At 70.1% G+C, this 20,743-nt stretch overlaps 4 protein-coding genes across 4 annotated transcripts; 2 read left to right on the top strand and 2 right to left on the bottom strand.

Moving 5' to 3' along the window:
* The first annotated feature begins 1,276 nt into the window (after positions 1-1,276).
* On the top strand, positions 1,277-2,785 carry SYNGR2 (synaptogyrin 2). The gene is made up of 4 exons (XM_075719588.1): positions 1,277-1,393; positions 1,738-1,975; positions 2,299-2,438; positions 2,556-2,785. The coding sequence occupies exons 1-4, from the start codon at positions 1,277-1,279 to the stop codon at positions 2,751-2,753; spliced, it is 693 nt and encodes a 230-aa protein (XP_075575703.1). The 3' UTR covers positions 2,754-2,785.
* Positions 2,786-5,633: 2,848 nt separating this feature from the next.
* TK1 (thymidine kinase 1) lies at positions 5,634-7,278 on the bottom strand. The gene is made up of 7 exons (XM_075720140.1): positions 7,213-7,278; positions 6,900-6,931; positions 6,719-6,832; positions 6,544-6,637; positions 6,120-6,209; positions 5,913-6,032; positions 5,634-5,792 (listed from the first exon to the last, which is right to left on the bottom strand). The coding sequence occupies exons 1-7, from the start codon at positions 7,276-7,278 to the stop codon at positions 5,634-5,636; spliced, it is 675 nt and encodes a 224-aa protein (XP_075576255.1).
* A 509-nt stretch (positions 7,279-7,787) lies between these two features.
* On the top strand, positions 7,788-16,751 carry AFMID (arylformamidase). The gene is made up of 11 exons (XM_075720117.1): positions 7,788-7,817; positions 7,952-8,042; positions 8,175-8,279; positions 8,351-8,399; positions 8,576-8,661; positions 8,736-8,808; positions 9,192-9,289; positions 9,531-9,609; positions 9,908-10,043; positions 10,275-10,379; positions 16,716-16,751. The coding sequence occupies exons 1-11, from the start codon at positions 7,788-7,790 to the stop codon at positions 16,749-16,751; spliced, it is 888 nt and encodes a 295-aa protein (XP_075576232.1).
* Positions 12,014-15,083, bottom strand: LOC142594753 (uncharacterized). The gene is made up of 7 exons (XM_075720271.1): positions 14,882-15,083; positions 14,572-14,655; positions 13,741-13,829; positions 13,261-13,446; positions 12,944-13,081; positions 12,589-12,781; positions 12,014-12,351 (listed from the first exon to the last, which is right to left on the bottom strand). Exons 1-7 carry the CDS (start codon positions 15,081-15,083, stop codon positions 12,014-12,016), a joined length of 1,230 nt encoding a protein of 409 aa, XP_075576386.1.
* Positions 16,752-20,743: the final 3,992 nt, after the last annotated feature.

The following is a 20,743-nucleotide window of genomic DNA, read 5'->3' as shown; positions in this document are numbered from 1 at the left end:
GACGGGGACGGAGCCGCAGCCGCTGCGTGCGGGGGCCCGGGGCGGGCGGGAGCGCGGAGCTAAACCCGGGTCTAAAGGCAGGGCTGAGAGCGGGGCCAGCCCGGCTCGGCAGCAGCGGGGCGGGCAGGCAGGGCGGGCAGGAAAGGAAGAGCAGGCAGGAAGGGCAGGCAGGAAGGGCAGGCGCAGGGGAGAGGCGGTGCAGCCTCCGCCGAGCGGGTCCTGCCCGCGCCGGGGGCCCTCGCCCGGTCCCGGCCCGGGGCTGCGCCGGAGGAGCCCGCCCGCCGTTGCGGGGCAGGGACGTTCCGGGGCCGGGCTCTGCCGGGGAAGGGCCGGAGCCAGCCCGGGACGCTCCGGGGCCGGGGCCGGAGCCAGCCCCGCCCCGCGGGTGGGAGCCTCCGAGCGGCCCCCGCGCCGCGGCACCGACCCCGGCGCTCGGCTGGGGAAGGGCACGGCGGGACCCGCAGCCGGCGAGGACGCCCCTTCCCGCCCCCGCGGCAGCCCCGGCCCCGGGGGGGCTCAAACCCACCCCAGGCGGGGACGGACACACCGGGGCAGAGACCTCCGCGCCCCCCGCCAGCGCCGGCCCGGGGCCGGAGAGCGGCTCAGCCGGGGCCGTGCCGCCCGCGGGTGCTCCAGCGCCTTCTCCTTCCTCCCCTCCTCCTCCCCCTCCACCGCCCTCCGGCTCCGCAGCCCTTCCCGGGCGGCCTAAGGCTGCCCCGGGCCGGCGGCGGCCCCGGCGGGGCTCCCGGCCACCCCCCCCCCCCCGCACCCCCGGGCGCTGGGAGCCGCCGCGCCCCGCTCCCGGCCCCCGCCACCCCGGGGCTCCCCCCCCGGCCCGGTACCAGGAACCGACGGAGCCGCGTCCCGGGGCTCCCGCCGCCCCCGCACCAGGGCAGCGCCGCGGCCCGGCGTGGCTGCGGAGCCCGCCCCGTTGCCCAGCGGAGCCCCGCTCGCCCCTGGCCGTGGGGCTCCCACCCGCGGGGACCGGGCTCCGGGGCGTGCGGCTGGGCCGGGCCCGCGGCACAAAGCGCCTCGGGGGGCGCCGGGCGTTCGTCCGCCGGAGAACGGCGTGGGGCCGCGGCAGCGGGAGGGCGGGGGCGGGGGGCGGCTGCCGGGCTCCCCGCTCTGCAGGGGCGGGCCCGGGGCCGGCGCTGCGCTCGGCGGCTGGGCGGGGAGAGCCGGTCCCGCCGGCCCCAGCGCGGCCCGCTCCGCCCTGGCCCTCCCCGGGGCGGCGCCGCGCAGAAGCGGCGGGGAGCGCGGCGGCGGCTCCGGCGCGATGGAGGGCGGCGGCGGCGGCGGCTCCGGCGCGTACGGGGCGGCCAAGGCCGGCGGCGCCTTCGACCTGGGCCGCTTCGTGCAGCAGCCGCAGGTCCTGGCGCGGATCGCCAGCGCGGTGAGTCGGGCCGGGCCGGGCCGGGGGAGCCCCGCGGGGCTGCGAGGGGCCCCGGCCCGGCCTGGGCCCGCGGCCCGGAACTCGCCCGGCCCGGCCCGGCCCGGCCTGGCCCTGCCCCTCCTTCCCCTGCCCGCTCGCCCCGGGCCCGCACGGCCCGGCCCGGCCCGGTCTTCCCTTCCCCTCCTCTCCCTCCTCGCTCCCGGCCTTGCCCTGCCCAGCGCAGCCGCGGCGCCGGGCGCTCCGCTGAGCCCTGCCCGGGCCGCTGCCCCCAGCCCGGCTGGGCCCCGGCAGCCCTGGAAGGGGCCCCGGTGCCGCCCGCCGGTCACCCGCTCCCGCCTCTGCAGGTCTTCGCCCTGATCGTCTTCGCTTGCCTGGTCGGGGAGGGCTACACCAACCTGCCCAAGTCCCGCCAGCTCTTCTGCATCTTCAACCACAACGAGGACGCCTGCCGCTACGGCATCGGCATCGGCGTCCTCGCCTTCCTCGCCTGCATCTTCTTCTTCATGGTGGACATCTACTTCCCCCAGATCAGCAACGCCACTGACCGCAAGTACCTGGTCCTGGCGGACCTCGGCTTCTCAGGTACCAGCGGCCACGGGGCAGGGCTGCCCCTTCTGCGGCTGCTTCAATGGCTGCCCTTGTGCCGTGACGTGGCTGCCGGTGCCTGGCGAAGGGAGTCGCTCCCGTCTGGCGTGCCGCCCGCGGGCCACGCGCTGCCTGCGGAAAGCGCTCCAAGGAGCTGCGGGGAGCGGCGCGCGGGCAGCTGCACCGGGCCGGGCGCCTGCGCTGGCCTCTGGGCCCCCCCGATGGCAGCAGCAGCCCGGTGGGAGCAGGGCCTGGCCTGGGGACCTGCCTGGGAGCAGCAGGACGCAGCCCCGGCCCCTCACGCTGCCTTCCTCCCGCAGGTCTCTGGACGTTCCTGTGGTTTGTTGGCTTTTGTTTCTTAACCAACCAGTGGTCCTGGACGCAGGCCGAGGACGTGCCCATTGGGGCTGACTCAGCCCGTGCCGCCATCACCTTCAGCTTCTTCTCCATCTTCTCCTGGGTGAGTGAAGCCGTGGTGGAGCCCGGCCCTGCCCCGCTCGGGAGGGAGCGTGGAGGGGCTTTCTGGGCTGCGCAGCTCAGGGCAGCCCTGACGCCACCGGCCCCCTCGTCTCTCTAGGGCCTCCTCCTCGCCTTCGCTTACAAGAGGTACAAAATGGGGGTGGAGGACTTTGCTCGCAGCTACGTCGACCCCACCCCGGAGGTTCCGACTCCCTACTCCAGCTACCCCAACATCAGCCACGACAGCTACCAGCAGCCGCCCTTCACCCACACGGCAGAAGCCCCGGAGGGTTACCAGCCCCCGCCGGTGTACTGAGCCCCTGCCCGGTGGCCCGGCAGGGACGGCTGTACCAGTGCAATTCTCTTCTGTGGGGCGGGAGGGGAGGGATCTGCGACTTGAAGTGGGAAGGTGGGGTGGGAGGTGGCGGCTGCTTTGTGTGAAGGCTACTGGCCCTGGGTGCTGGGGCGCAGGAGGGGCCTGGTCCCGGTGGTGGAGCTGAGCTCCCCGCCGCTGGGATCCAGAGCCCAGCACATAGTGGGTGATTTGGCACGTAGTGGGTGATTTGCAACTGCTGAGCGCAGCCCCACGGCTCCAGGGAGGGTGGGTGCATGGGGCCGGCCCCGGCGAGGCCGAGCGCCTGCCCTCGCTGTTGTGCTCTCGGGGAAGCAGCCGTGGGAGGAAGCCACGGGGTGGGGTGTGTGGTTTGCACCCCCCGGCTGCGGCCGGGCTGTGCCCTTGTGACTGCTGCCCCGGCCCGTCCTGGCGCCGGTGCCTTTCCAGCCCCACCGGCTGCAACCCCTCAAGCGCTGGCTCTCGCTGCCGTAGGGCAGCCAGGCGGTGCGGTCCAGCTCCTGCCTGCCGCCGGCTCCCCGTGCCTTCCCTCCTCGGCTGCTGCTGGGTGAGCTTGATGCCAAAGCCCTGTCTTCTTTTGACTATATAAACTCCCGTGCTGTGCCTTCTCACAGCCTGCGCTAGAGCTGCTGGTGCTTGGATGATGTGCTTTGGGATCCGTGGGAGTAGCAAGTGCTGGGCTCTCTCAGCAGGGCCATGGCTGTTCCAGATGTCCGCAGAAGGTCCTGGAGTGCTTTCCGTGCTGACTCCGTACTTGGTTCCCCCTCGCTTGCCTCCCACTAAGCACTGCCTCTGCAGAAGTGAGGCCACCATCCCGCATCCTGCCTGGTGCTCCCTCGGCCGTACCCTGCTCGGGTTGACCCGAGGGTGCCGCTCCGGCGCCTGTGCAGGCTGTCTGTCTCAGGTTGTGTTTTCTTTTGTGCCTGTTGTGAAGCTGTCCCCAGCAGCAGTGTGCGGTATGCGAGCTATTGCTGCTGGAGCTGGTGTTCAGATAGTTCTTTGCCACTGTAGACATGGAATAAACTTTTTCACCTAGCCACCACGTGCCTTTCTTCTCTAGGGAAGAAAAACAAGGTTCCTCCTCTCTCCCCGAGGGCTGGGGCGGGGGGGGCTCCAGGCAGGGACGCAGCAGAGCAGTCCCAGCCAACTGCTGCACTGCAAACAGCGTGCTCGTGCTATTTTTAGGCAAGCCCTCTTCCTGCTCCTCGCAGAGTCTGTTTGGTAGAAGGTTTGAGCAGACAGCTCCGACACCACCCCTGTGACCAGCTGCCCAGCCCAGGCTGCTGGTACGAGCGATCAGCCTGCACTGTTTGCACACTGTTTGCTGCAGGGAAGCCTTTTCAGAGCAGTCTGGTATAAAACACACAGGCAATTTCATTAAGTTATTTATTAACCTAAACCAGTAGCAGTGCTGCCTTCCCCATCCCTAAGGGGAAAGCCCAGGCCTGACAATCAAGTGCTTGTGAGTACTACAACTGTCATCACTTCAAATAACACAGAGGGAGCAGGGATTTTCAGACAGCTCCTGTAACCTTCTAGGGATGTGCCTCCTCCCAGCTGGAGGGTGTAGGCAGAGAACACTGTGTTTGTACGTGGAGATTTGACCTGGCCAGAACCAAGAGTTATTGCCTGGAACTTGTGGACGCTGGCTTACAGGGAAAAGCACTTTTGCAAGGAGTAAGGAGAAAAAAAAAAACAACCCACAAACCACCACATCACCTTTCTAGACGCCAAGTCAAGCAAAGGGGGGAGAGGATCCTTCAATTAACTTAGAGCAGAGGAAGAATCATCCTCGAGAATTTCTGGAAGGCTCAGGAGGGAGCAAGATACATGACTAGAGCTGAGAACCATCCACTCAAAGCAGAGAGCCTTTTCCAAGTAGCTGGATCTTCACAGAAACAGTAGCCCAAACCTTTACAAGTAAGCCCTGAGCCTCCAACCCCTTCACAGGTAACTAAGCACCAAAGTGGCAGCACCAAGCTTGGACCTGAGCAAAACCGCCCTGATTTTGGAGAGGAGGGTCTTTGTGAAGTCTAGTTCTTCCAAAAGGACTCTGTCTTAATACAGAGACTACTACCAGACTACCAGTAGCCCTTTAGAAGTTCAAAAGCTGGAAGAGCCTCCTGTCAGCCCCTGGAGTCAAGCCTTCCCTTCTCCCCTCCTGTTTCAACAGAAGTTTATGAGACGGTTACAGCAAGGGAGCGAAGGGCAGCGGGACAGGCCGGGCATAGTCGTTCAGAGGGACTGCTGAGGGCCAGGCTGCTGCTACGTGTGTCAGTTAAAAAGTTGTGCCACAGCTCTGTGACAAGGAACGGGTAATCTCCTCAGACTGCGTTAAAAAAGGAAGTGGGTTTAAAGTACTAAGTTACTGTATATTGTCTTAAGAAACCTGCAATTTAGCAACAGCGCACACGAGATAAAGAAACAGTTGCATTCATGGGCAAGTGAACCAGCTGCCAGCGGCGGTCTGAACATACGCAGAAGACCAGGGGAGCAGGCCAGAACTGCGGCGAGCAATGGAAGCCCTGCAGCCTGGCTCACTGTAACAGCTTTCCATAACCTGTTTGTGTGGCAGCATCAGTAACTACACCTGTCTCTTTTCTGTGTTCTGAGAAAGGAACTCACTTTTAGTCAGGCTCCGGCTTCACTCTGCCCCCCGGCATCGGGTCCAGTCGATCCTCCTCTTCCCTGGCACTCAGTGCAGAGGAACACCAGTTTGGCTTGGCAGGTAGAGTTAAGACACTTAACAGTTTTGCTAAAAGCAGGGGAAGTCAGATCTGGCGTCTGGGAGCCACAGCATTTAGCTTCCTTCCTCCCATTTTTCTCCACATGGGCGCCCAGCAGTCAAGAAGCAAAGATCTTCCGGGGTGCAGCCACGTCCAGCTGCTTCACCCCCATGGGCATGTTCTCCTTGTTTTCCGACCCAGACTGCTGAGGCCGCTTGCGGAAGTAGCAGGCTCGGCAGACAGAGTGGTACTTGTCTGCTCCTCCAATCACTTCAACCTGGCAAGAAAATTGGGAGAATGACTCTGCAGAGCCCAGTTCCCCTGAGGAGATCCCTCCAGACGAGCAGGACTAGCAAGGTGAAGCTATTGAAGCGCTTTCTGTTCCAAGGGAACTCACCTCCCTCTCTGCTCCCAGCCTCTTTGTGTAGGAGGCTTCTCGGTAGCACTCCATGCACACGGCGTTCAGCTTCACCACGCTCTCTGCCAGCGGCACCAGGTTCAGGATGCTCCCGAAGGCCTGCGCCAAGACAGCAGGGGTGGTTCTGTTGGATGGGTTCTACAAGGATCCCAAAGCAGCTGCTGTACTAAAAAAAGAATGTTTTACCTTTCTCTGGAAAGTCCCGTCAAGAGCAGCAACTATGACAGTTTTCCCAGCATTGGCCATCATCTCGCAGAACTCCACGATGTCTGGGAACTAGAGGAGGCACAGGAAGTGTCAGGAGGAAGAAGGGGCAGCGCTTTCCTCAGGATCCAGTAGCACACGCCCAGACAGCGGCACAGGGCACAAAGAAAATTAAAGCCATGTTGCCTATCCGTGAAATGGGCTCTAGGCCCACTGTCCTCAGCCTGCAGGGACTAAGGGAAGGGAAAGGTTTGACTACACGAGCGCAGTCCAGCAGGATCCACCTGCCGCAGGGTACTTCTGCCCACCCCCTCCTACAGAGGAGTCAAGATTTCCCTCTGCACAGGCTGCTTTGAAGGTTGTACCCTGCAGAGCTCCCCAGGACCCACCCTGGCCATGCACTTACGAACTGGCCCTCGTCAATGCCGATGACTGCAGAGCCCAGGGCATCCTGGTACACGTCCTTGAGGACGCAGGCTGGCAGGGCCTCCATGGTGTTCCTGTGGGGAAGGGCGAGATGGTGAGCCAGGCAGCCCCGCTGCTGGGCCCACGGGGGGGGTCCTCCTGCCCCCGGGACTCACCTGTCATGTGTGGAGACCCCGGAAACACAGTAGCGTGTGTCCTTGGCGTACTTCACCAGCAGGCACTGGTACTGAGCAAGCTGGAACCGCCGCACCCGCCGCATGAGCTCCGTGCTGCAAGAGACGGCTGTCAGCGGGGCCCGTAGCCCACTCCCTGCCCCCCCGTCCGCCCTAGGCCTACCTCTTCCCGGAGAACATGGGTCCGAAGATCACCTGGGGACAGAACCACGAGAGTCAGGGGGCGAGAGCACAGCGTGGCAGGGGCACCATGCAGGGAGCCTCCGGGCGGCAGCCCGGCCACGGCCCAGCCCGGCCCCGCCATCCCGCCCGGCCCGGCCCCCCGGCGCTGGGAGCCCCGGCACCCCCGCTCCCGGTTCGGCCCACCGCGGCCCACCGCAGCCCCGCACGGCCCGGGCATCGCCCCCCCCCCCCCCCCCCGGGACCGGCCCCAGGCTGCAGCCTCGGGGCAGCCCCAGCCGCCGCCGGCCCCGTACCTGGATCTGCCCGCGCGGGCGGCTGGGCGAGCCGGGGTGGACGCCGGGCACAGTCAGGCAGTTCATGGCTGCGCCGAACGGACGGACGGATGGACAGCCCGCGCGCGCTCCTCTCCTCCGCGGCGCCGCGCCGGCCAATCCGGGGAGGCCTCACGCCCACGCGCCGCCGCGCCGGCCAATCGGAGGAGGGCTCGCGCCTCCTCGCCGCCGCGCCGGCCAATGGGAGCACAGGCGCGAAAATTCTTATTTCCCTCCAGCCGCGCCCGGGCCCGCGCCGCCTTCCCGGCGTGCACCGCGCGCCCGCCTGCGCGCCGGGACTACCCAGACGTCATCGCCCTGTCAGCCCGCCCGGTGTCCCCGGCCCGGCCCCGCCCCCCCGGGCGGCCAATAGGAGCGGGGCGGCCCCGCCCGCTGCCCCGCCCCCCCGACGGCCAATGGGAGCGGGGCGGCCCCGCCCCCCGGCTCTGGCCCCGCCCCCGGGCGGGCAGGGGGCGCCGCGGCGGGCGCGTGACTCCCGGTCACCGGGAGCCGGGATCGGGATCGCGATCGGGACCGGGCGCGGGAGCGGCCGCAGCATGGGGGGGTGGCGGGACATGCCCGCCGAGGTAGGGCCCGCGGGGTCGTGCGCCGTTCTGCCGCGGGGCGGGGGTCTCGCCCGGCACCCGCCGCCCCGGGCCGCCCCATGGCCGCCGCCCGGGCGGAGCTGCCCCGCGCCGCAGCCCCCGCGCCTCCTCCGCAGGCGCTGGAGGAGCAGTACTCCCCGAGCCGCTGGTCCCCCCGCCTGGGCAGCGACACCGTCGTCCAGGCCCACATCGCAGCGACGGCGGCAGGTGAGCACCCCCCGGGCCGGGGTGCCGGGGGCGCCGGGGGCACCGGGAGCACGGGGAGCACGGCTGCCGCTCGGGTGCCGCGGCCCCGGCCCCGCGGGCGATGCCCCAGGCGCCGTGTCCGCCCTCCCGCAGGAACCCGGCGGGCCCGGGCCAGCGTGCGGACCTCGCTGCACGTCCCCTACGGCGACGGGGACGGGGAGAAGCTGGACATTTATTTCCCCGCGGACCCTTCTGGAAGTAGGTGATGGGCAGGCGGCGGGGGCGGGCAGGGGCCGTGCCCCCCGCTCACCCCGGGCTGTGCTGCGCAGCCTTCCCGCTCCTGGTCTACATCCATGGCGGATACTGGCAGTGCCTGAGGTGAGGTGGGCTGTCGCTGAGGGGATCCCTTGGGAAGGGAGCCCCCCGGCACGCTTTTACCACCTCCCTTCTCCTGACACCCCCACTCGTTTTGGGCATTCTGGGTCTGCCGGCCTCCCGTCCGGCCCCAGGAGACCCCGGCCCCCGCAGCCCGGCTAGCTTCTCTTCCCCCCCAGTAAAGACGAATCGGGATTCGCAGCCCCCCCGCTGGTGTCGCGGGGCGTGGCGGTGGTGGCGGTGGGGTACGACACAGCCCCCAAAGGTAGGTGCTGCCCAGCGGAGCCTGCGGCCGCCAGCGCTGGCCCCAGCGCCCTCCCGACGCTGCTCTCTGCCCAGGCCACATGGACACCATGGTGCTGCAGGTGCGGCGCAGCCTCGCCTTCCTGGTGCAGCGGTACCCCGGGATCAGGTGGGCCGCGCGCAGCTCCTGGGGTCCCCTCCGCCCCACCGCTACGGCTGCTGTCGGGCCTTCAAGGCAAACTGTGCCCGCAATGCTCCCTGGGCGGTTTGGCGCACGGGGGTGGCTGCGGCAGCAACAGGAGGGGGCGAATGAACCCTGCGCTGTGACAAAGGCTTCGATGCCTTGGTCCGAGCGCTGGGCAATGCCCGTGGCCGTGCTCCGTTGTCACTGTGCCAGGTGCCAGTTGATGGACTGGGAAACGTGTCCGAGCTGCTGCCTTTGGGCTGCGGCGCTGGCGGCTGTGCCGCCTCCCCCGCGCAGAGCAGGGTGTCCCGAGGCAGCAGGCGCCGCGCCGTCGCTCCCTGCGCTGGCTCATGGCTCCCTCTCCCCAGCGGCGTTTACCTGTGCGGACACTCGGCAGGGGCCCACTTGGCAGCCATGGTGTTGTCCACGGACTGGACGGAATACGGAGTGGTGCCGGATATCAAAGGTAGCGCCGCCGTGTCCAGGCGCAAGGGCTGAAGGAGAACTGGTGTCCGCACCTGGGACGAGGCCGTCTCTGCTGCCCGTACAGGGCTGCGGGGGCTGCAGAGCTGCAGGAGATGAGATGCCCCAGCTGACTGCAGCCCACAGGTGCTGGGAGCGCAGGACTCCGGGCTCCTGGACAAGCTGCCCCCGGGGATGTGCATGTCCTGCACCCACCAGCCGCTCACTGAGGCCTCTGCCTCCAGGAGCTGTGCTGGTGAGCGGCGTGTACGACCTCGAGCCCATCCTGCACACCTACGTGAACGACGCGCTGAACATGAGCCGGTGAGCCTGCATGCTGTGGGGACGGCGACCGGGAAAGGCGCAGGCAGGCTGCGCACACGCGTGGCTTCGGCCAGCGCAGCCTGTGGGCAAACGCCAGCAGCTCCGCAGCCTGCTCTGCCCCTGCCCACGCAGCCTGCCTGCACAACGGGGCACCGGCTGCCTCTGCGCCCGACACGGGCACAGACCCCGCACCCTCCGCCTGGCTGGTGCCACAGCTGAGGACACGGGTGCTTTGCCGGCAAAGACGCCCTCTCGGAGTGAGGGGCTACGTCAGCTGCCACCGCGGTGTCTCCCCCAGGGAGGTGGCCCAGAGGAACAGCCCCATGCTGCACGTCACCCCGGCAGCGCCTGCGGCTGTGGCCTGTGAGGTGCTGGTGGCTGTGGCCCAGCACGACTCCCCGGAGTTTCGCAGGCAGTCGCAGGAGTACGGGCAGGTGAGCTCTGGGCAGGGGATGCTGCCCCAGCCAGCCCGCTCGCAGCTGCTAAGCTGGGATGAAGAGCTCGTGTGCTGTATCAGAGCCGCGCTTCTGCTGCTGCGGTGATGGCTGCTGTCGAATACGACAGCGGCTCTGGAGGATGCCAGTCTTGCTGAGCTGTCATTCCTGCTGCCCTGTCCGGGGTGGATGGCGTCGGGGTCCCTCCTGCCAGCACCGCTCTCTCCGCAGGCGCTGCGTGCAGCCGGCTGGTCCGTCTCCCTGCTGGACCTCGCTGGCGTGGATCACTTTGACATCATTGAGAAGCTGTCGGAGGAGAGCTATATCCTCACCCAGGTAGGGGAAGAGCTCCCATCCGCCCTTCGCTCTCTGAGCACAGCTAAGATCAGCAGCCCGGGAAGGCTGTGCCGAAGCGAGCTTCCCCTGTGTGGCTGCGGCTTCAGGGCTGGCTGTCGTCTCCAGGAGTGGAGGAGCGGGGCCAGGCATTGCTCACAGGGCTCGGTTCCTCCCCCCAGGTAATTCTGAACATGATTTCAAGAGCTTGATGGCATGTTGGGAGCAAACTGAGGTGGGAAGCACAGCCCTGCCTGGCGGTGGCAGGCAGCCTGCCTGCACCCTGCCCTGCTCCCCTCCTCGCTCCAGCCCACTGGGTCTCCTGCAGCACAGGCAGCTGCTGCCTCCGGGCACCCTCTGTGCCCCCTCCGCTCCTTCCAGCCTGCAGCCAGGCAGGGGGCTCGGAGCAGGGGAGCACCGGTTATCACCAATTCTCACCTAGGCTGGCATTCCTTTGCGGGGGTGTTTCTGCCCGTCTGGAGCGCACAGGGCTGGCAGGCCTGCAGGGCTCTGTCTGGATGACCAGCTGATGAAGTTTGTTCCCTCCATGTCCTTTAAACTGCTTATTGCCAATACAAAATAAAATAGGAATAACTGCTGCCTGGGTGTAACTGCTTCCTGGGGAGCTGGGGCTGTGCTGAGCCAGTGCGTACACACTAGGCATGGCTGCTGCTGCGGAATCTCCTCTCCCAGTGTAGCGATTCCATCCTGCGGCCGGGCTCTTCCATGCTGGCAGCAGGGAGTGCACCAGTGGGCCTGGCCCAGCTCTTTGCATGGGCGAAGTCCAACCCAGAAAGTGACAGGCTCGGCAGGCAGGGAACCCAGAGAGCCTGCCTGCGGCTGCAGGGAAGCTGTGGGACTGGGGTAACACAAGCCTTTGGGGATGGGGGTGATGGAGGAGCACACTGGGGAGCTGGCTGGGCCAGGCTGGGCCAGTCCTGGCCAGATACCAACTTGTGAGATGCTTCCACGTCCTGCGGAGCCCTTGTCCCTCAATGGGGACCTCTGCGCTGCGACAACGTCCCTGCTACGTGGTTGGGAAGAAGCATGCTTGGGAGAAAACATCCTGCGCAGCCACAGTGCTGCCAGAACACATTTATTTTGTGCCCTGACCACCCCTTGGGATCTGTCTCCCTGCTGCAGCATCCTCGCACACATGCAGTGCACATGGCCCAGGCGCAGTGTGTGGCCTTTGGGGCGGGGGACGTCCAGCTCTGCTTTTGGGTGCTGTCGGCAGGACCCGAGTTACAGAAGCAGAGATGCTGTAGAGGACTAGGGGGTGTTCTGAGGATATTCGCTGGGTGACTAGCGAGATGGGGACACTGCCTCGGAGGGGTCTGGGTGGCCGTGTGAGATGTGCCCCCCCCCCCGTCCCTCCAGGCATGTCTGTGAAGGTGCTCCCTCCTGGGAGGGGTGCTGCTCCCACCGGGGGGGTGGGCTGGGCTCATGCTGGTTTGCAGGGCTGCGCCCAGGGGTGGGTGTTGGCCTGCAGCTGGTTGGGAACATGCCTGGAGCACGCTGTGGCTGGTCCCAGCCCCTTTGCTGCTGGCTGCCAGGACAGGGCTGGGACAGCCGCCCCAGCTTGCCTGCAGCAGGCAGGGGGAGGCAGCTGCCCCCGGGCTGGGCCGGGAGGGTGCTCAGGCTCCCCCCGTGCTTGGAGGAGTCGGGCGCAGTCCGAGGGCCAGCTTCTCCTGGCACTTCCTGGCCACAAACTCCAGCTTGTTCTTTGCGAGCTCGGTGTCGCGGGCCGAGACGTCGCGGTGCCAGACGGCGCGCACGGTGTGTGCCGACCAGGGGAACAGCAGGACGCTGACAGCCTGGCCGGTTTCGGCCACCTCCTCCTCGCTCACTGCCCGCAGGTGCTCGCAGAGCTCTGCGGGGGACGGCCAGCCCCCCCTGATGCTCACCATCACGATGTTCGTCTCCACTGCCGCAAGGTTGACAGAGCAGAGGGGCGAGTTCAGCTCCTGGATGCCTGGGGGGAGGCAGGGGCGGTGGGCGGCGAGCCCAGTGCCCAGCTTCCCGGGAGACGAGGCTGCAGTGCTGCCCAAGCCCTGCCCCAGGTGCCAGCTGAAGGGGGGCCCTTTGCCCTCCCTGCTGTGCAGCACCAGGGTCACTGTGGGCACCACAGGGCCAGGCACAGCATCGTCCCGGCACTCCAGCCAGGCAAGGACCCCAGCAGCATCCCTGCCTGGCTGGAGATCCAGGATACCTTCAGCAAAGCGTCGAGCGTTGTCGTGGTCTCTGCGCAGCATCGCCTCCGCGCGCTCCAGCCCGAGGTGGGCAGCGGCTGCCAGCACGCCTGCCTGCCGCATCCCCCCGCCCAGCAGCTTCCGCACACGCCAGGCCTCGGCGACAAACTCCCTGCGTCCAGCCAGCACCGCGCCGGCCGGGGCGCCCAGGCCCTGCGGAGCCATCAGAGGGGTGACCCCGGCTGCCCCGGGGGGCTGCCTGCACCCCTCCCAGGGATGCCCCAGCCTGCAAGCTGGGCGCTCAGCCACATACCCCAAACAAGGGCTTGTGCTGGTCCCATCTGGCCCCAGGACCCCCTCCCTGCGCGAGCACACCTTGGAGAAGCACAGGGACACGGAGTCGCAGTGCTGGGTGATCCGAGCCGGCTCCACGTCCTGGGCCACCGCCGCATTCATCAGCCGCGCTCCGTCCACGTGCACCCGCAGCCTGTAGCGGTCAGCGAGCCTGCGGACCTGGGGGGAGGCAGAGGAGGAGCTGGGCCGAGAGGGACCCTGGGGGGCACCCAGCCCGGTGGGGCCACCAGCGCCAACGCGAGCCATGCTCCAAGCTCCTCGGCAAGGCCCTGGCGTCGCTGCGGTGCTGCCCTGCCGGGTCCGGCTGCCTGCGCCCAGGCAGGGCCGCTGGCTCCTACCTGCTGGAGGTAGGCGAGGGGCAGCGCCCGGCCCCCCGCCGAGCTGTGCGTGTTCTCCAGGCAGATGAGCTCGGGGCGTGGGTGGTACCGGCTGCCGTGGGCTTCACGGATGGTCAGCTCCAGCCGGTCCAGGTCGAAGATGCCGTCTGGCAGGTCCGGCAGCGCCTGGGAGTGGACGCCAGCGACCTGCGCCCGGGGCAGAGCAGAGAGCAGCGCTGACGAGGGACGGTGGCGGTGCAGGGGGGTCCCGGCCCCCTGCCCCTCCGTGCCCTCCCGCCCTGCGCCGGCTCTGCTCAGCCCCTGCTCCTGCCCCGGGCCGCGGCTCGGGGCGATGCGGGGATGCTGCTGCCGCAGCGAGGGACCCTCCGCCCAGCGCGGCCCCGGCAGCCGGGGGAGGGCAGCAGCGAGCCGCCCGCCCGCCCCTGCCTGCGCTGCCGGTGCCGCCGGCCCGCGGCGCCCGCCCGACCCCGCAGCACCCACCTGCGCCGCCCCGCCGAGCTCGTAGAGGTGCAGGTGGGCGTCCCGGCCCAGGAGCAGCTGAGCTCCCCTGCGCTGGCAGTGGCACATCACTGGGGGGGGAGAGGGGCCGTGAGGGAGGGGGCCCCGCGGGCAGCACGGCGGGCAGCGCCTGCGGGAGGGCAGGCAGGCTCAGCCGGGGTGCCCGCGGGCTGCCCGCGCCCTGCGGTTCGGGGGGCTCCGGCGTGCGAAGGCTGGGCACGCAGCACGGCAGCACCGCAGCAGCGCGGCCTCCTGCGGGCACGGGGCGCCCGCTCTGTCCCCAGAGCTGCTGGGGCTGTCGGGCCGCGGCCGCCCGCTGCGGCTGGAGGTGGGCGAGCGGCTGGGGAGGCACGGCCTCCCCTCCCTGGTGCATGCACATGGCTGGTGCGTGCACATGGCCCTGGTGCGTGCACATCCATGCAGCGCACAGCGGATCCCCGCTCACGGGCCGGGAGAGCTCACTGGGTAAAGGCTAACGGAGCAGCGCAGAGGCCGAGCGTGGGACGGGGATGAGCTGACCCAAGGGGGGGTTTGCTCCACAGCAACATGAAGTGAGGAGCAGCTCTGGGGTCTGAGTAGGGTTGTGCTGCTACAGATTTGAGGTGGAGGGGGCCAAGAAGGGGCGAGGAGATGCACCTGGGGCAGAAAGGACCCGCTGCCCACGGCTCTTCCCTGCGGCCCCTGAGCAGAAGCGGGGCTCTCCTCGGGACCCCGGGGAGGAGCGGGGCTGTTCTCGCCCTCCACACCCTCCATGGGATGGGGGCATAAACCTGCCCCTCGTTTTGCGACCTGGCCGCAGCCCCGGGCACTCACCGGCGATGAGGTTCGCCATCGTGGCGGTGGGCACAAAAAGAGCCTCCTCCATCCCCAGGATCCCCGCGGCCAGGCGCTGCAGCTCTGCAGGGGGGAGAAGCACGGGGTCTGGGGGGGGGGGCACACACACATCTGCTGGCCCTGGGCGGGCACGGGGGGGGCTGTGGGACCCCCACAGGTCCAGGCTGCCGCCCGCAGCCCCCCCCCGCCCCGGAGAGGCCCCGCTCCGGGCTCCCCATCCCCTGGGCTGGGGGGGGGGCTGCAGGCAGGGACCCCACGGGGGGGGTGGCCCCCCGCCCCCGCCGCCCACCGTTGACGGCCGGGTCCTCCCCGTAGTCGTCGTCGCCCACGGCGGCGCGGGCCATGGCGCGGCGCATGTCGGCGCAGGGCCGTGTCACCGTGTCGCTCCGCAGGTCCACGGCCCGGGGGGGGGGAGCCCAGGGCCGCACCGGCCCGGCCCCCGCCCTGGGCAGCCGCCCCCGCCGCAGCGCCGCGCCCCACGCCGCCCGCATCGCCGGGACCGCCGGGACCGCCCCGCCGCAAGGGCTCCCGGGCGCGAATGAGGGCGGGATCGCCCCCCCGACCCCGTGGCGGGCGGGGCTGGGGCCGGGACCCGCGGCCGTGGGGCTGCGCGACCCGCAGGGCCGGCGGGACACGGGACAGCGGCTCCTGCGTGGGCACCGAGCGCGGCCCGGGGCTGCCCCCCCACCCCCCCGCAGCGCGGCCCCTGCAGACCCCCCGTCCTTCCATCCCTCGCCCCTGCAGACCCCCCGTCCCTCCATCCCTCGCCCCTGCAGACCCCTCATCCCTCCATCCCTCGCCCCTGCAGCCCTGCAGACCCCCCCGGTCCCTCCATCCCTCGCCCCTGCAGACCCCCCGTCCCTCCATCCCTCGCCCCTGCAGACCCCCCGTCCCTCCATCCCTCGCCCCTGCAAACCCCCCCATCCCTCCATCCCTCGCCCCTGCAGACCCCCCGTCCCTCCATCCCTCGCCCCTGCAGATCCCCCGTCCCTCCATCCCTCGCCTCTGCCCGGCCACTGCCCCACGCCAGCCGTGCCCCTGAGCCGCGGTGCGGGGTGGGCCGAGGTGCTGGGGGACACAGGTGGGTCCTGCCCCCGGCCCCCGGCTCTCCCGTGGCCCCTCGCTTTGCCAGGAGCACCCATCCCTGGCGTCCTGCTGGAGGGAGCGCCGGCACGAGGCCGCGTGTGCCCACGAGGCCGCGGCTCTGCGGGATCCGCAAGTCTTTCCGGTGCCGCGTGCCGAACAGTGATGGCTCCCGCCATGCTGCTCCCGCTGCCGGCAGGGACGGTGTGGGGTGACCTTGCTGCTGGGAATCGGCTCCGGCTTCTGGCTGTGTCAGCCCTGGAAACAGCTGACACGCTGTCCTGTGGCACCGCGGGCAGGCACGTACTGCGGCAGCGCTGGTGTCGGCGCTCTCTGCCTGCACCGGGGAGGGGGCCCACCGGCATCTGGCAGAAATCCCCGCTGCCCCCGGAGCAGGGGGGCACGTGCCCGGCGCAGCAGGGAGACCCCTGCATTCCCCACAGTGGGCTGGAGCGGCCGGAGGCCGGTGATGCTCGGTGGGGCAGACCCAGCCCACGGCCACAGGGCAATGCTGGGAGAGCCTGGGCCGTGCCCCGCTCGTGCTGCAGGCGGGGAGGGGGCACAGCTCTGCAGCACTCAGCACCTCTCCTGGCACTTGCGGGGGGAGCAGTGGGGCAGGCACATTCGGGTGCCCCCCTTGGGGGCCATGCGCTGCCTGGCCCCTGCCTGCCCCGTGCCTCTCCCCTCGCGTGTGCCGTGCCGTGCCGCAGCCTGCCTGGCATCGCTGGCCCAGCCGCCTGCGCCACGGCCCCTGCCACGCTGTTGCCATCCTCCTCTGTCCGCCGTGCACCACCACCCGGCCCTGGCCCCCCCAGCCCTCCCCCTCACCCGAGAGCCCCCCGCAGCCGCCCCGGCTGGCTGCCCGCACGCCCGCCGCCCTGCCGCGCCGGGCCTCATCGCCACCTCCCGCTGCAGCCCGCGCTGTCAGCCCCGCAGATGAGTGAGCCATAAACAGTCCTTCATGGAGACGTTTTTCACACGCAGGGCCACATGTTAACAGTTTTTCTTTATTTACTGCCTCCATTTCCTCTTTGTTCCAGGAACTTGTCCTCCAACTTCAAGCTGCTCATGATTAGGCAAAAAGGCCTCTAATCTCCCCGATCTGATTTACCGTCACTGAAGGCAGACGCTTCCCGTTACTGGCCCTGGACCTGGGAGCGTGGACAGCCGAGCTCTGCCGGCTGCTGAGCCGAGCCTCTCCTCCCCAAAGCTGCCCCACTGCACGCGCTGCCTTCCCAGCAGCTTCCTCTTCCAGTAAGCGCCGGGCAGCCCGGCCGGTCACGCCTCAGGTGAAGGGCTGGGGGGGAAGTGCGGCCATGGGGCCCTGGGCCGGGGACCCCACCGTGTCTGGGGAGGCTGCCCTGGGGCAGGGCAGGCTCCGGAGCTGCTCTCTGCTCCCGCGGGAAGGGCCGGCTGGCTGGAGCATCCCTGGGCCGTGGCCTCCTGGGCCGCTGGCCCGTCCGCTCCTGCTGCTCCTGGCAGGGGTGGCCCTGGGGTGTCCCGGGGCTGCCAGGCTGGCGGCAGCGCTGTGCCCAGCGTGGGGAGAGCTCCCGTCCTGGCTGTGCCTCTCATCTCAGCGCCTGCAAGCACCGGTTTCGGAGACCTGAGGGGTCCGGCTCAGGGCTCTGCGCTGCGCAGCCCCCCCGTGCCAGGCAGGGCCTGGGGTCCGCAGCCACGCAGCGAGCTCCTTTGCGGGGAGACAGCCACATCCTTTGCAGGACCTGGCAGCGTGGCAGGGCCTCCTCCGCCGAGCCCCACATCCTGCAGCCCCCCCGGGGCCTTTCCCCCGGGGCTGTGGGCTGGGACCTGCCTCAAGGGTCTTCCCCGGACGCTGGCACCCAGCGAGCCCCCCCCGACCACGCAGGGCCCAGCAACTCCTTGGTGGGGGCTTGGTGGGGCCAGCACTGGGGCCCGCGGGAGGGCTCGTGGCCACACGCGGGGCTGGCCGAGCCAAAGCTGCAGGCGTGTGGGCAGCGGGAAGGCAGTGCAGGCGCCTGGCTGGCGGCTCGGCGGGGGCTCGGCCAGCAGCCGGGGGGGGCTCGCCCGGGGGCTTGCCCAGGGCTGGGCTGCGCCGCGGCTCCCGCAGCCACCACCTGCCAGCGCCGGCTGGCAGCTCCCGGCCCCACCGAACGTGCGGCCGTGGTGGGCTGAGCTGATGCTCCCGCGGTGCCTCCCCAGGGCTAAAATTAGCAGCCAGGGTCTGGCCGCGGAGCAGAGCCCAGGTCCCGCAGGGGAGGATCGAGTTTCCCCCGCCCTCCCTGCCACAGGCCTGGCAGCCGCCGGGGCGATTCCCGGAGCCGGCTGGGCTCCCCCTGCCCCTGGCCCCACAGGCAGCCCTGCGAGCGGCCGCTGCCAGGCCCTGCCCGCTCGCCCGCCTGCACGTCCTGGCCCCCCGGCCACGGCGCTGGGCCCCGCCATGCATCCCCGCTGCGGGTGCCTCAGGAGGGGCTGCGGGCCGGGGGGAGGCTAGCATGGCTGTGCCTCCTCGGCCACTGCCGGGCTGGGGCCGACCCTCCTGCCCCCCCGGCACACATGGCTGCCCCCAGGGGCAGGGTCTGTGGGCACAGGACTACCGGTGCCGCAGGCGGTGCTGTGGGTGTCTTGTGCCAGGCAACTGGGGCTGGCCACAGGGCTGGCGGCGACCCCGAACGCTCACCATGAGCTTGGGGGTGTCTTCCTCCCGGGCTGCCCTGGCCCCGCAGCCGCGCTGCCTGCACCGTGGGCTGCCATAGCTCGTCCGCTGGCTGAGGCTGGCCAGCCCGGAGGGCCCTGCTCCCACCGGGGCATGGGGGAGCCACCATCAATCATCCCTGGAGGGGTAGGAGCCGCGGAGCCAAGTGATTTCCTACTGTCGGGAACTGTGGAGTGATGCCTGGAAGTGCTGGGACGTGCTGGGCTCCTGGCTCAGCCTGCCAGGGGCACAGCCAGCCCTCCAGCGTGCCGTGCCACGCGGCCAGTGCCAGGCCGCTGGGGGTGGAGGCGGTGCCGAGGGACGGGTGCTGCCCTTTCTGCCAGCCCCAGCCCGGCGCTGTGCCGGTGTAATGGCACCGTTGGCATGTTGGGCCCAGGCTCCCTGGGGCGTGCGCCGGCGGCTGCTCACGCACGCGGCGTCCAAACAAACCCGAGCCCAGAACAAACCTCCGACGGCCCCGTTGGGACGCAGCCGGTGGGCACCACTGCCCCGACCCGGTGGGGTGGGACTGCCTGGAGGAGGGCTAGCGGGGCTGGGCAGCGCAGTGCGAGGTTCGGCTGCGATTGCCGCCGCCGTGCTCCGGGGCTGGTTGCTCCCCACGGGGCACTGGCACGGACACGGTGGGCAGAGCCCCCCAGCCGGGCAGCAGCTGGCGGCCCCGGCCCCTGGGCTGGTGGAGACACACTTGCCCCGGCTGCGGGAGCCGCGGGCAGGGCCAGCACCGGGGGTGCAGCACCGGGGGTGCTGGGGAGGCCTCCGGCCAGCACTGGGGTGAGCCGTGCACCGCGTCCTGGCGGTGCGGGCAGCGGAGGCTGCGCAGGCAGCGAAGCCGTGCAGGCAGCGAAGCCGTGCAGGCAGCGGAGGCCGCGCAGGCAGCGAACCCTTGCAGGCAGCGAACCCGTGCAGGCAGCGAGCCCTTGCAGGCAGCAAACCCGTGCAGGCAGCGAGCCCTTGCAGGCAGCGAGCCCGTGCAGGCAGCGAACCCTTGCAGGCAGTGAACCCTTGCAGGCAGCGAACCCGTGCAGGCAGCGAGCCCTTGCAGGCAGCGAACCCGTGCAGGCAGCGAAGCCGTGCAGGGCAGCAAACTCGTGCAGGCAGCAAACCGGTGCAGGCAGCGAGCCCCACGCGGGCCGGCGGAGCGGCCGGAGCCCGGAGCCGGAGCCCGGAGCCGGAGCCCGGTGGATGCTGCCGGCCCCGGGGCTGCGGCCGGCCCGGCCCGCGGGAGCGGAGCTGGCGGGAGGCGCGGTGCCGGCCGGTCCCCCCCGTCCCCAACCTGCCGGGGCTGCTCGGGTGACCCCTCCCTCCGCCGGCAACAACTTTTCCAGTAAAACCACCGCAGAAATCCCGGCTTCCCGACAGGCCCGCCCCTCGGCCGCCGGGGGGGCGCGGGCCGCCCTTAACCCTTCCCGGCCCGGCCCCGCCGCCGCCCGGGGCCCCCCGCGCTGCCCCGGCCGCTGGCTCCGAGCCCGGGGCCGGGGTCCCCGCCGAGCCGCGCAGGGGGCTCTGCCCGCCCGCCCCGGGTCAGCGCTGCCCCCGCTCCCCGGGGCCGCCGGGGGGTCCCGGGGGGCTGCAGGGTGGCCGTGCTGGAGCCTGGCCCGCCGTGCACCGGGGAGGGCGGTGGGGGAGAGCTGGCACGGCCCCCGGCCCCGGGCGGCCTTTGGTCCCGCATCCTGCGCAGGCGGGGTCCGGCCGTGCCGTGGGAAGGGACCCCCACGCTCGCCCTGCCAGCGGCACAGTGGGTTTTCCTTCGCAAGGTGCAGCTGATGCGGAGGGCGTGGGGGCTTGACCCCGCCGTGGGGCAGAAGGAGCATCCCAAATGCCAAGCAGATGGAGAATGGTCTGCAAAAAAAGCCCCTTTCCGAGGGGGACCCGAGCACGGCCTGGCCCCTGGGGCTGCGGGGGGCAGCGGGGGGGGTTGGGTCCCCAGGTGGAACAGGGTCCGGCCTGTCCCTGGACGAGCGGGAGCCATGTGCTGCGCGGGGCTGGGCAGCACCGGGAGCTGGCTGGCGGGGAGTGCGGCCTGAGCCCCTGCTCGCAGCGGGCGCCCGCGGCTGGGTCTGGCCACGGCTTGAAGGCGCGGGTCCCTGGGCAGGGGTGTGGAGGGCGGCCGGGCTGCTGGACAAGAATGAGGAGTGGAGACCACTGCAGGTGGGTGGCGAGGAGGGAGCAAACCACTGCCCTGTTCTTGGTGGATGGGATGCAGCGGCTTCAGCTGCGCGTGGGCAGCTTGGGGTTAGAGCCATGGGACGCGCCCTGCGGCGAGGAGCAGTGTAGGGGGCCGGGTAGGTCCCCTTGCTCCTGAGCCCTGGTGCTGGGAGCAGCCATCGGGGGCACCCTGGGAGAGCACCGCTGCCGGTGGTGGCTCTGGGCTGGGTG

Source organism: Pelecanus crispus, chromosome 12 (assembly GCF_030463565.1).
Source record: "Pelecanus crispus isolate bPelCri1 chromosome 12, bPelCri1.pri, whole genome shotgun sequence".
NCBI lineage: Eukaryota > Metazoa > Chordata > Aves > Pelecaniformes > Pelecanidae > Pelecanus > Pelecanus crispus.
Note: the sequence above shows the minus strand (reverse complement) of the source record. Positions and strands in the feature narration are given on the sequence as shown.